Raw genomic sequence first — 14,590 nt, forward strand, 5'->3', positions numbered from 1 at the left:
TGCGATGGCAGAACTGAGTGGCTGTAACAGATACCACATTGTCCACAAGATACCATTTGGCCCTTAACAGAAAAAAAAACAAACAAACCTACCTGCTGACTCCTGGACTAATGAATATAGGGCTTAAATGAAATGAAGTAAATGGAAAAATGTACACTGAGGTTTAAAAAAATAAATTACAAATATAAAGGACAGGAGAGACCTGACTCAGCAATAACACACATGAACGAAAAAGTCCTAATGGTTACAAACCAGCACATATTTTGTATGGACAGGAAAAAGTCCTTAAAAACCAAGTAGACATACTCTTGTGCTGTGCTAAGTCACTTCAGTCATGTCCAACTCTTTGTGACCCTATCGACTATAGCCTGCCAGGCTCCTCTGTCCATGGGATTCTCCAGGCAAGAATACTGGAGTGGGTTGCCGTGCCCTCCTCCAGGGAATCTTCCCAACCCAGCGACTGAACCCATGTCTTCTGTGTCTCCTGCACTGCAGGTGGATTCTTTACCCACTGAGCCACCTGGGAAGCCCCAAATGTACCTTCAGATTACCCTAAAAGAAACAGTATTTGGACCAGTAGTTGCAGTTCTTCTGGCATTAACCATGCTCCAATACCTACTCTTCTCTCCAACCTGTTCTCTGCCTAGAACCTTATCATTATGGTAATGAACACATCTTTCAGACTTTAGCTTAGATGTCATCTCCTCTGCAAAGCCTTTGATTCCCCAACAGTAGGTTACATGTCCTTACCTATCATGGCATTTAACTCATCATATTAAAATTGAAATTTACTTGTCTAGCTCCCTGTGCAGGAGATTTAATCCATGTGGGCAAGGACAGGGAGCTGGTATCCTAATACCAGACTCAATACCTGCCATGTAATAGTTTTAAACATGTTTTGGGTTAATAAATCCCATTATAGTTCTCATCAGTCAGACCACATGGTATTAAGTATTCAGTCGAGCAAACTGCTAGTTCCCCACTCAAATCTATCACTTCCCTGCAGGCAGAGCCCCAGTTTTAACCAGTGGTGGTTTTGGCAAGAATGTGATATACTTCAGTAAGGGACATGAGGGCACATCTGATGAGGAATTTCTGAAAAGGAATTTTACTTTTAAAAATAAATAAAGTCACCAGTGTACATTTTTATATTATTTGTGCTTCAATTTCTAAAATGTTCACACAAATGGCCTCTGGGCATATTAAAGAACTGCACAAAAAGTGGATCAAAACAAAATCAAAGCAGAAGCTGACTCAGCAAAATATATTAACAAGACACTGAATTCTGAAGGCAAAAAGTGGGGTAGAGGACTTAATAAGCATGTAAGAATTGTGAAGTATTAACTGGACCCCCACTAAAATTATAGGAAAGGCTTACACATATGATTACAGTTACTCTTAAACATCTGTGCTAATGCAGCAAATATCTACCACTTTTAAAAGATATACTTGGCATTGGCATGTTTTTATACTGAGAATATGGCAATGCCTAAAGTTCTGTAAATTTACAGAAAAAGGAAACTAAGAAGTTGCTTAGCTTGCTCATTCTGTTTCCCTCTTCAGAACTCTTTTGCCTTCCCTTCATAGTTCTAATGCATCATACAGAAAACCTCTTGTTCAACAGCAAGGAATGGAGAAAGTGAAAATAAATCAGAGTGAAGAAAGCACCAAATGATTATCACAATGTTACATACACTATTAAGAATTATGAAGCAAACGTATTGAAGACAAAATGCTAAGATGCCACAATATTATTGCTATGCCAATAAAATTTCTCCAATAGCAGCAAGCTATTGGAAAAGTCCTGACTCACTTTTCCGTAGAAATTGGAATCTTAAGATCCCTACAGATATACTTTTGTGGGCAAATCATTTATGGAAGAACTGACCTTTGCACACTGAGTTGAAGACTGTCCGTTCCCATTTTGTTCCTCAGACTTCAGTTCATATGACACACCAAGTGAATTTCTTGTCATAGATTTCTCTCTTAGTGACGGGAATTCTGTTCAACATTATTTCCTTACACTGGATTTGCTCCCTATGGTTACTTTTAAAAACTTCTGCCCTGATTATACTATGTATATTTTAATTGGAGTTATTTTAAGTATTGTGAAAAGAAATTTGACTTTAATCAGATCCCTAATGCATTTATTTCACCTACATCCTTCAGGGGTAATTTTGATCTCTACTTATTCTTTAGTCATATGCCTTCTTATTTTTGCAATTCTTAAGTCTTGATAGCTCTGATTCAGTATCTTGAGTTTTTTGTTACATCAATAAAACAATTCTCCTAAATGGCTGAAAGAAGGTTAATCACTTCACTGTATAATCCTAACCTCCAAAATGCTCAAGTATATTCCTTCACCTAAACCATCAAATATGTCTTCACATAAAACTGAAGAATTAAAGTCAAGAATGAGAAATTTTACTTACCATTCAATAAAATGAAAATAAAATTTAATGTATAAGTTATTTAGTATCATCTTTTTATTTAAACGGTTTCAAAATCTTTTAAAACCTATTACTCCTCTTGCTGATTCAGTGATACTTTTTCTTCTAAGACCAAAAAACTATCATACAAATGGAAAAAAAGACATTTAGTTGATTTCATATTAATATTTCTTAACATTATTCTCCTAAAAGAGTTTCAAATGCTCAGACCTACCAAAACTACACAGGAGTGTTGGCAACACTTATGCCGAATTTTAATACTGTAACATTAACATGAATTTCCCTCCACTGTACAATGATCCATTGGATAATACCTAATGGTTTCTAAAACAACCACACATACATTTTTGCTTCATATTACCTTAATTTTTGTACTTCTCAAAAAGGCAGCAAATTTTTTTTAAATGTCAAGTATCATAATTTAATGAAATCGGTGTTTTGAAAACATTACTGCTTTAATATTTCTATATATCCTGTATGATTCCAACTTTTCATATTTTATCCTAAAAGGAAATTGAAATGTAGCTCAAAAGTTACTCTCTTCAGCATCCCTGGGTACAAGGTCAAATGAGACTGTTCATACCTTAAGAAATAAGGCACAACTGATCCTAGGTAACAATTTCTAAAAACTGAAAACTATTTCGGCCACTACTCTTTTGGCCTTACTTCCATTCTGTTTAGCTAACAGGACTGGCAGATCTCAACAGCCACAACACCATATGCTACAATCAAAGCCAGATGACATTCTGGCACTGGCAGTTGTAATGAAGTGGTGCTAATTTTCAGTTCTGTGATGATTTGTGATAAATTAAGTAGAATTTCAGATTCTCAAAACTCAGAAGAGCGTAATAGAGCAAATTTCTCCATTCTCCATCTTTTTTCTTTCTCTATGGACACAAGGAGTCTGTCACTTTTAATAACTACCACTTCCTACGCTTATGCCTTATGTTTCATGTCCCCTCAATCCAACTGACAGGAAGAACTCAATACCTGAAAAACATCCTTGATATCTCATCCATTATTTTATTATTTCAACAAATTTATTGAGAACCTACTACTTGCCAGGCACTGTATGAGGCACAAAAAATACAAAGTTGAACAATGACACAAAAACACAATTCCTGTCCTCATGGAGTTTACAATCTGGAGAGTCTACATTAATCAAACAAATATATATAAAATTACAAAGGTGTTCAACATTAAGTAGAGGTCATGTGATAATGTAATTTTTTTCTTACTCTGAAAAAAATTAGGGAATGCTTCCCTGAGGAAGTAGTGAATGAGCTGAGATCTGAAAGACAAATAGGATGCCTTCACATCACAAAAAGTGATGAAGGCATTTCAAGCAAAAGAATAGCATGAACAAAGGTTCCTTTGGTGGAAGAAGCACTTTAATTCTCACTAATTTCAGATATTTAAAGTGCAATAAGAGTCAAATACAAAGTAAGTGAAATAAGGAGCACAATGAAACTAAGAAGTAATAATAGCTAACTTCTCTTAAATGCTTTTAAGGTGATGTGCCAGTCACTGCTTTCATGTTTTTGAGGTATTAACTCTTTCAATGTTCAGAATTATAAATAGCAGCCCTAATAATTGATAACATAGGTAACATAAAATATTTTTGTTCCCATCTAGGGTTAGGTGAGTTACCTTGATTAAAATTGCACTTAAAAAAAAAAGAGAGAGAAATCTGCCTGCAGTATAAAAATGAATCAGAAAGGTCAGGGTAGCTTAGGAAGACCAATTAGGAGGCTATAGAAGTAACTGCAGGCAAAAAGTGCTAATGTTAGCTTAGACCAGAGAAGTGGTAAATGAAGAGAAGTAGACAAATTTACTAGGCAAAATGAAAGGATGTGGTAATGAATTGATTGGGGGGGGGGGGGCGGTGCATGGTTAGAGAGACAAAGTTCTAGGTTACTAACTTAGGAACCACTGTGATGGTGGAACCTTAGATTGGATACATTAATAAAAACTTAAAGAGGAATATTTAACCCTTGTATTGACAAGTACTGAATAAAAATAACCACAATAAAAACCCAAAAGAAGTTTCTGATTAATTTTGTCATATATTTGCCTGCAATCATATAAAGCTATTCTTACATGGCTTAAATAATAATGTTTCATTACAACACGGTGATCTTCTGAATTCTACAATGAGAAAAGATAAAAATACAATACCAAGAATATGTTTTTCGCATATATGAAATTTAAAAGAAAAACACTAATGTAATTTTCTTCCCCTGATTACTAACATCTCTGCTAGGGATTTAGCAAAGACAAGGCAACTTTAATTTTAATTTATGGTCATTTAAAAACTCTGATAAGTTTATTACAGGTTGATTCTTATACTTCTCATACAGCAAAAAAGATTGAGACTAACTTAAACAAAACTCTCCCCTTGTTTTTCAAGTAGTTTGTTTTTATATACACACACATCTTTTAAAAGCATTATATTCATCTTAAAAAAAAAAAAGATAAAAGACCAATAAGTGATTCCTTTCCCTACCTCTGGAAAAATATGTGAAATAAGGAATAAGGTTAAATAAAAACATATAATTGGGATTTCAGTGAAAAGAGCAGGTTATTAATTGTGATTTCAGTCATTTGTTCTTTCTGAGCCATAAGGTCTTTATTAAACTTTTAAAATGTAAATAACACCTACCTCACAGGTTTGTTGTGGGAATTATACAATGTTTTTGGAAATGATTTATGAATTTTAAATCTCTATAAAAATAGTAATCACTATAAATTTTTAAAAATCTAACAAAGCATATAGAATATTCAGCTTCATATTAATTATTATCTCTACTGTTTATATGATTTTCTTGAGATGGCCAAATAAATTGAAAATAAGAAAAACATTCAGGATCTATAACAGTAATTAATTATAATACATCATAAATTTAAAGTTCATATGGAGCAAATATGTCAAATCTGAAAACCACTGCAAGTTCTAGAGAAGTTCATGTACCATCACCTTGCTTTTCTATAATAGAGACTGCTTTTGTTGAATATATACCTATAGATCAAAAGTACTCTACTAAGGATATAAGCTATACATTCAAAATATTTAATTAGACCTTTGCTTTTAATCTAAAACTATACAATAGTTTTAGATTAAAGTGGTTTAACATGATTACTAAAATACTCTGAGGTAAAATAATAACAGTTTAACTTGTTCTTTGCTATATCCTTAGCTCGCAAAACACGGCCTGTATTTTTAAATAATGTTAATGAAAATGGACATTAAAGACAAAAAAAAAAAGGGCCAGTACCATTTTCAATAAAATATAAAATCACTCTAACACTTAATGTAAAATGAAACGTATTTCCTTCCAAGTATTTAGATATAGGAATGGCTATGTAAGTCATGCCAACAAGCAAAGCACCATAAAGTATCCTCATGTGGTTGAAAATTTGAAATTTTTCAAGTAACTTAAACAAAGAGCAGTCCAGCTGTTTCAGTTCCATCTTGAATATATTTATGTTTAAGAATGTGAATTTTAAAATAGACCCCACTTAGTTTAATTTTACCCGAAATATATTTTAAATTGTTAAAAGCCTCTGTTTCTTAAATACTCATAAACTTTTATTTCATAATGCATGATTGAGACTCTCTCTCATGTTGGTTTCAACCTTAACAACCCTAGAAAATAGAATTCAAAATTTACCAGTTATTCTTTTTTCAATATATAAGTCACATAGAACTTTAATCAAAACTAGCATTATAAATTCAACATGTGCAAACAACCACCTGTTAAGATACTGTAGGAATGGTATGAAATCATTTTATGTATGTGAAAAGAAAATTCTCTGAAAACATTACCCTCCTTAAATAGAGGAAAGATGAAGATAAAGAAATAATATAAACAGTATTAATTAAAATTCTTATAGTTACAAATGCTGCCAAATTTAGCAGGATAGTTAAATTACTCTTTGACATCTAACAATACATGTTTAAAGGAATGTACAAATAATGCTTTTTAAATCAGTTGGCCATATACTCTCATGCTTTGCTTTTTTATAGTTTGTGCTTTTTATTTTAACATTTGTACCATCTTCTTTGTTGAAAACTATAGCTTCAACTTATACAGCATACCCATCACTTAAAATGATTCTTTTTCACATTTTAAAGTTACCTCCTACGTTCCGTAGGGTGATGATTTTCCAGAGTTTTCAAACCTAGCAATTAGATAATTTACTAATTTGATTGGACTTTTTTTTTTACAGTAATAGTTATAGATTTAAGTACATAATTTTAGTAACACTTAAAATGTAAGCCTCCTTTTATTTTACATTAGCCCTAAAAGCATCTGAATCTCTGTAAATAATAGTAAATTATTAACAAAGTGATAAATAAATCCAGCAATCTGTGAGAACACAATAGTTTTTCATTTTTCTTTTTTAAAAATGTCTATAATGTAATATCAAAATTAGGAAATGACATCTTCTATTCATGAGGCATAGAATTCATCTTACAGTATGCATTGACTTCCCTATATCACACCAGTTTAAAAGAGGGTTAAACCCTAAAACACAAAACAACCAAAAGATTGTAATGCCCATACCTAGCATTTTCTAAACTGGTTTTGGAATAGTCACCACTTCATCACATTCTATTTCATTTTATTGTCTTTTCATGAAAAGGAAAGTTTCCCATTAATTGGTAACATCATATTATAAATATAACCTCCACACTCCAAAGCTATAACTTGAGTTTCTGGCTGCCACTCCTGATATTCAACTGATGGAGAAGAGCATCTTTTTCTAAGTGAGCCTCTGCAAGAGCCATTTTAGCTTTAGCCAATTCTTGTTTAAGTGATTCATTCTCTTCCATGAGCTGAAATGATAAATTTGGAAAATAAGAAAATGTAACCATTTTCAGGAAATACAGACTATTTATACAGTATCTAAAGGTGTGACCCACAAGTCAGCAACATTATCCAATGCTGGTGAGGGTGCACTTAAGCTGAAAATTGCTCTGAGAAGTTATTTGGAAACACATACCAAGCACTTAAAATGTCCTTAAGTTTTGACCCAGCAATTTAAAACACGAATTAACTCCTAAGTTCCAAATCTAATAGTGATTTTGTTTAATTTCAATTTCCCTTAAGACGCCGCTGACCTCACTCCTCCTTGCTAAGCCTCTCTCCTCTTTCACCTTTTATGTCACAGGTATTTCTTGTTTACCCCGCTCTACCTATGGACTTTTCATCTTTCCCTCTGATGTTTAAGAACTCTTAAATTTTTTGCATTCTATTAAAGTCCATAATTGGTTGCCTTCTCTTATCACTTGAGTCACTCTCTTAGACGTTCTCTTCTACTCCTGTGGCTCCCACAATTATGTATAATCTGATATAGGGCAAGCCTCTCTTGAGCTCCAGACCCACATTCTGAAGATCTCACTGGACATTTTCATCTAGATGTCAATAGGTCTTCTCTTATTAAGACTCAGTTCAATCCTCTTAGAACCATTCCCTAATCTCTAATGAAGAAAATGTGATAAAACCTTCTCCACGGGAAAAAGCATTTACACAGATACATTAAAATATATGCATTCAACTTCAAAGAGTTCTCAGATTTCTTTTAGCTGCAGCTTAAGAATGCCTGTCTCACAGACCAAATTGGGTATTTTATCATACTTTCCTAAACTCCAGTACATACAACACATGTATGCTGTGACTACTGTTTACACACTTCTACTTTCCCATTCAATTTTGAGTTTCTCAATAGGGAGTGGTATTCTCTTCCAATTCTATATCCTTAGCTTAGAGCCGACATCTAACAAATCCTGCTAAATAGATGAATAAACTCATTCTGTAGTTTCATCATAGAGAATTAAAATTCTGCTGGATAGAATTTCATAACAGCAAAAAATAAGAAGCAACTCAAATATTAACAAATGTTAAGAGTAACCTTTAGAAATGATAATATAGCCAAGCCCATATTAATCTGCCATTAACAATAAATATGAAGCATTGACTATACTTCAATAAATATAAAATAAAATAGATGAAGCATATGCAGCAATATGGAAAACATTTGTTAAACAACGTTAAGCAAAAAGTACAGTATATATAAGTGTGAAAGTGTTAGTCCATCAGTCATTATTAGACTCTGCGACCCCATGGACTGTAGCCCACCAGGCTCCTCTATCCATGGAGTTCTCCAGGCAAGAATACTGGAGTGGGTTGCCATTTCCTTCTCCAGGGGATCTTCCCAACCCAGGGATTAAACCTGGGTTTCCCTTACTGCAGGCAGATTCTCTACCACCTGAGTCACCAGGGAAGCCCCACAGCATATATACTAGGATAGCAATTGTTTAGAAAAATTATGGAAAGAGACTGAGATGAAAAATTTTTTAAATACAGCACTATAGGAGGTTACAATATGTCAGAGCTGTTTTAAAATATTTTTCCAAAGTTCTGAAATATTATGATACTTTTGTAACTTAAAAATAAGACATCAAAATGAATATATCCTCCAATTAGCCTTGGCAGATGCCAGAAATGGCATTCTCCCACATTTCCCCCTTTATCTTCTATTAGACTACAACTTCTGTGAAGGCTGGGAATGGCCATACCTTGCTCAACACTGTATCAACTAACTGCCTAGTACATAACAAGCACTCAACAAACGTGATTTAAGTAAGTAAATGAATAATGCCTAATAATTACATTAATTGCTGAACTGAATGAGTATGAACTAGGTTTCCCATTACCTGTTCCCTAGTAAAGTCAAAAGAGCACTCAGGAAAGTTGGCTGACTGCAAAGGCCAAGGAACTTCTGGGCTCGTCTGAGTGGCTTGAGTGACACTGTGTTTTTTCTTCAGATCACACGTTCCACTGGTATGTAGCACTGAATCACTTTTGACATTTTCTTCCAAATCATTTCTAGTGTTAAGTATCTGAGAATCTAATCAAACAAATAAAATATTCAGATAACATTTCTAAATACTTGATAAATCTTAAGTTCTCTTGTGAAAACCTAATTTAAAATGAGTATGTCATAGTAAGAAGACATTATTATGAAACAAAAAACAATAAAGTCAAATAAAGAAAAAGCTCATTCATTGGAAAGATTAACAAACTCAAAATCAAAAGCTCATCTGTTGAAAAGAAGAATAAAATTGAAAAAAACCTTATATAGACCAAAAAATAAAAGATAAAAAGAAAAAAATTAGTAGAATCAGAAATCAAAGAAGGGACATTATTATTGTTCCTTTAACAGAAATAAAAATAATTATATAGGAATACTGTGAAAAATTGAAGACCAATAAATTAGATAACTTAGATGAGGTAGAAAAACTTCTACAAAGACACAAACTACCAAAACAGACTCAATAAGAAACAGACTAAATCAGTAATCAAAAACAAAACAAAAATATATTCAGAGAAAAGCCCAGGCCCAGATATGGCTTCAACAGTAAATTCTACCAAACATTAAAAGAATTAATACCAAATCTTTATAAACTCTTCCAAAAAATAGAAGAGGAGGAGCATTTTTTAACTCACTCTATAAAACCAGTATTACCCTGATTCCAAAACCAAAGAAATCATAAAAAAGTAAACTAAAATCAATATACTTAATATAAATGAATACAAAAACCCTCAATAAACATTAGCAAACTGAACCCAGCAATATAATAAAAATAACTATAGACCATGGCCAAGTGAGATTTACCCCAGGAGTGCAAGATTGATTTAACATTCAAGAAATAAATTAATGTAGTACATCACATTACTGTCATTTTCAATTCACACACAAAAGACTCAGAATGCTTGGTTCACAGTCCATTCATGTTATCATTCAGTGTCCCATGGGCTGTAATGTAGTACATCACATTAACACAACAGATAGCCACATGGTCATCTCAACAGATGCAGGAAAAAGATATTTGACAAAATCCAGTACTTTCTCATGATAAAAACGGCAAACCAGGAATAGAAGTTCCTCAATCTGTTCAAGGAAATTTTCAAAAATTCCACAGCTAATATCACACTTAATGGTAAAAGACTGGATGTTTTTCCCCTAATATTGGGAATAAGACAAGGACGTTTTCTCTCAATACTTTTACTCAACACTGTCCCAGAGGTCCCACCCAAGGTAATTAGGCAAGAAAAGGAAATAAAAGGCATCCAGATTAGCAAGGAAGAAGTGAAACTATCTCCATTCACAGATGACATGATCTTGTACATAGGAAAAAAAAAATAGAGAATCCACTAAAAACTCGCAGAGCTAATGAACAAGCTTAGCAAGTCTGCAGGATATATGATCAATATACAAAAATTAATTGTTTTTCTAAGCACTTGCAATGAATAATTCAAAATTAGATTAAGAAAACAGTTCCATTTAAAATGTTATCCAAAAGACAGCAAATATTTTTACAAATCAACATTTTTTCTAACTTTTTGGATCACAGAGAGTCAGAGCATTTAGGTTCCAAGTGAACAGAAGCCCAAGTCAAACTTGTTTTTAAACGAGGAAATGTATTTGTTTCCATAATTGTAGCATCAAAGTGATGGTGCTTCAGGTATGGACAGATATTGGAATTCATATGATGTCCTCAGGAGTGTCGTTTTAGGAACCTGACTCTATCTACTTCTCAGGTCCACTTCTCTCTTCTTCTGCATTAGTCCAGTCATATGATGGCAAACGTAACCTCTGGTGACCAAACAAGTAAGTTTTACAGCCTGTGACCCCTTCGCTCTCAGTGTCATTTTCAATTCACACACAAAAGACTCAGAATGCTTGGTTCACAGTCCATTCATGTTATCATTCAGCGTCCCATGGGCTGAAATCTTTTGATTGGTCCACCTGGGTCCCTTTCCCACTTTAGGGACAGGGCCATATGATTGTCAGGTTCAACCAAAACCACACTTAACTGTCATGACAGAGAGGTAGTTCATCAAACCAAATTATATTAAGAAGACAGAAGAGTAATATCTGTTCAACATAATTTTTCCCCTTAAAAACATTCCCAGAAGGTGTCAGCTAGGTCAAAGAACAAAAATACTTTTTAAAGCTTTTGTTCATATTGCCAAATTACCCTTCATAATGATTCTAATAATTTTACCCCAATTTTTGATGTATCGAAATAGTTTTATCTACATGGGTAAATGTCACTGAATTGAGTTTTGGTCTGTTCTTGAATTCATATTACAGAAGTCTCAAATCAGAAACTACTTTTTACAATATTGTCCTGTACTGATTATATTTTAAGTAATATTAGTTAGAAAAAATACACAAGAACTGTTGTACTGGGTCAGACTAGCATACCATTCAGCTTGGTAGGGATTATAAGGGAAATCCTGAAGTGCTACGCCATGGCAAAGTCAAATCCTCTACTCTTTCAAACTCAAAAAACTCGTAAGACCCCTAAAATTTGACTTGATTATGAGTTTATCATATACTTTTGGCTTTCAAACTTAGAAGAGCAAAACCCTTCTTTTAAATGAAATCATATATAGAATGCTAATATAAAGTGAAAACAAAAAAACAGCCGTTATATAGGCTGTAGTGAGGAAAACAGGGTCCAAAGCTCATTCTATTTAGCCTAAATATCTCACCACTCACGGGATCCTAAGAATAATGAAAAACTACTGACCAAAACAACTCTGAAATCCATTTTATTTCAAACGTTGGGAGGTGAAATGAGGAGAGAAAAGAGGAGGGGAAAGAAAGAAGAGAATAGGAAGAAATATGGAAAGAGGAAAAGAAATGATTTGGAGAAAAAGGGAGGAGAGATTTAGAAAGTAGAGAAGAAAGAATGAGCATGGCAAAAAAGGAAAGGGAGGCAGATGTAACTGGAGATAAAAAGGGAGAGTTAACTGTGAATCTGTTTCTGTTCTGCACATCCATTCACTTGTAGTACCATTTAGATTCCACATGTAAGTTAAATCAGATAGTATTTCTTTTTCTCTGACTTACTTCACTAAGCTTAATATTTTCCAAGTCCACCCATGTTGCTGCAGATAGCAAAATTCATTCATCAGTTGAGCTCAGTTCAGTTCAGTCGCTCAGTCGTGTCCGACTCTTTGTGACCCCATGAATTCATTCATGGGTATCTGAAATTACCTGTTCGCTAAATTCAAATTTATATTTACATATATGTGTGTGTGTATATAGATACTGGGTTGGCTAAAAAGTTTATTTGGGTTTTTCCATAACATCTTATACACAGAGAGAGAGAGAGAGAGGTATGTTAAAGTTTCTCTATGACAGTAGTATCTCAATATGCTATGATTCCATTTTTCTTTATTTCAAACAGCTATCTTTTATACATTTTCAGTTATGCTGTTACATGGATACATACATTTCTTATGACTAAGCTACGTTTTAGGAAATCTTTTATCAATATAAAATTTCTCTCTGAGGCCAATGACTTTAACAGGCACCTCACAAAAGAAAATAAACAGATGGCAAATCAGCATATGAAAAGATGCTGTACATAATATGTCATCAGGGAAATACAAATTAAAACAACAGCATACCACTACACACCTATTTAGAATGGCCAAAATACAGAACATTGACAACACCAAATGTAAACACAGACAGAGCAACAAGAATTCTCATTTACTGCTGGTGAGAATGTACAATGGTACGGTCACTTTCTTCCAAAACTAAACATCCTCTTGACCATGAGACCCACCAGTCACACTCCTTTGTATTTACTCATAAGGCGCTGAAAACTTATGTCCACACAATTCTTTACAGCAATTTTATTCTGATTGCCAAAATAAGGAACCAATCAAGATGTCCTACAGTAGGTGAAATAAATTGTGTTACATCAGACAATGAAATATCATTCAGCAGTAACAGGAAATGAGCTAGTAAGCCTCAAAAAGACATGAAGAAACCTTAAATTATATTACTTAGTAAAAGAAGCCAATCTGAGAAGGCAACATACTGTATGACTCAGATCTGACTCTGGGTATCTCTTGAAGGTAGAGCTGATAAGATTTTAGGAAGAAACACAAACTGGAATCAAGATTGCCGGGAGAAATATCAATAACCTCAGATATGCAGATGACACCACCCTTATGGCAGAAAGTGAAGAGGAACTAAAAAGCCTCTTGATGAAAGTGAAGGTGGAGAGTGAAAAAGTTGGCTTAAAGCTCAACATTCAGAAAACGAAGATCATGGCTTCTGGTCCCATCACTTCATGGGAAATAGATGGGGAAACAGTGGCTGACTTTATTTTTGGGGGCTCCAAAATCACTGCAGATGGTGACTGCAGCCATGAAATTAAAAGACGCTTACTCCTTGGAAGGAAAGTTATGACCAACCTAGACAGCATATTCAAAAGCAGAGACATTACTTTGCCAACAAAGGTTCGTCTAGTCAAGGCTATGGTTTTTCCTGTGGTCATGTATGGATGTGAGAGTTGGACTGTGAAGAAAGCTGAGCGCCGAAGAATTGATGCTTTTGAACTGTGGTGTTGGAGAAGACTCTTGAGAGTCCCTTGGACTGCAAGGAGATTCAACCAGTCCATTCTGAAGGAGATCAGTCCTGGGATTTCTTTGGAAGGAATGATGCTAAAGCTGAAACTCCAGTACTTTGGCCACCTCATGAGAAGAGGTGACTCATTGGAAAAGACTCTGATGCTGGGAGGGATTGGGGGCAAGAGGAGAAGGGGACGACAGAGGATGAGATGGCTGGATGGCATCACTGACTCGATGGACATGAGTCTCAGTGAACTCCGGGAGCTGGTGATGGACAGGGAGGCCTGGTCTGCTGCGATTCATGGGGTCACGAAGAGTCAGACACGACTGAGCAACTGATCTGATCTGATCTGATTATTTTTTACTTCAAAGATGAGGTTTTTAATTTTTAACGATTTCTAAGTAGAGTATGAGGGAGAAGGCAATGGCACCCACTCCAGTACTCTCACTTGGAAAATCCCATGGACACAGGAGCCTGGTAGGCTGCAGTCCATGGGGTCACAAAGAGTCAGACATGACTGAGCGACTTCACTTTTCACTTTCATGCATTGGAGAAGGAAATGGAAACCCACTCCACTGTGCTTGCCTGGAGAATCCCAGGGACGGGGGAGCCTGGTGGGCTGCCGTCTATGGGGTCGCACAGAGTCGGACGCGACTGAAGTGACTTAGTAGCAGCAAGTACAGTATGAAAAG

The 14,590-nt window shown here is 34.6% G+C and overlaps 1 protein-coding gene across 7 annotated transcripts in view; it reads right to left on the bottom strand.

Annotated features, from left to right (window-relative positions):
• Positions 1-4,496: 4,496 nt before the first annotated feature.
• Positions 4,497-14,590, bottom strand: part of BLTP3B (bridge-like lipid transfer protein family member 3B) — a 92,540-nt gene continuing 82,446 nt past the window's right edge. For all 7 annotated transcript variants that reach the window (XM_086400833.1, XM_086400832.1, XM_086400836.1 and 4 more), the window contains 2 exons: positions 9,172-9,365; positions 4,497-7,290 (listed from right to left, as the gene is read on the bottom strand). In XM_086400833.1, the coding sequence (XP_086256959.1) occupies positions 7,156-7,290; positions 9,172-9,365 (329 nt within the window). In that variant the 3' untranslated portion in view covers positions 4,497-7,155. The remainder of the gene's footprint in view (positions 7,291-9,171; positions 9,366-14,590) is intronic.

The sequence above is a fragment of the Bos grunniens genome, chromosome 5 (genome assembly GCF_055505025.1).
Source record: "Bos grunniens cultivar Pamir isolate PY7600 chromosome 5, Bosgru_T2T1.0, whole genome shotgun sequence".
Taxonomy (NCBI): Eukaryota; Metazoa; Chordata; class Mammalia; order Artiodactyla; family Bovidae; genus Bos; species Bos grunniens.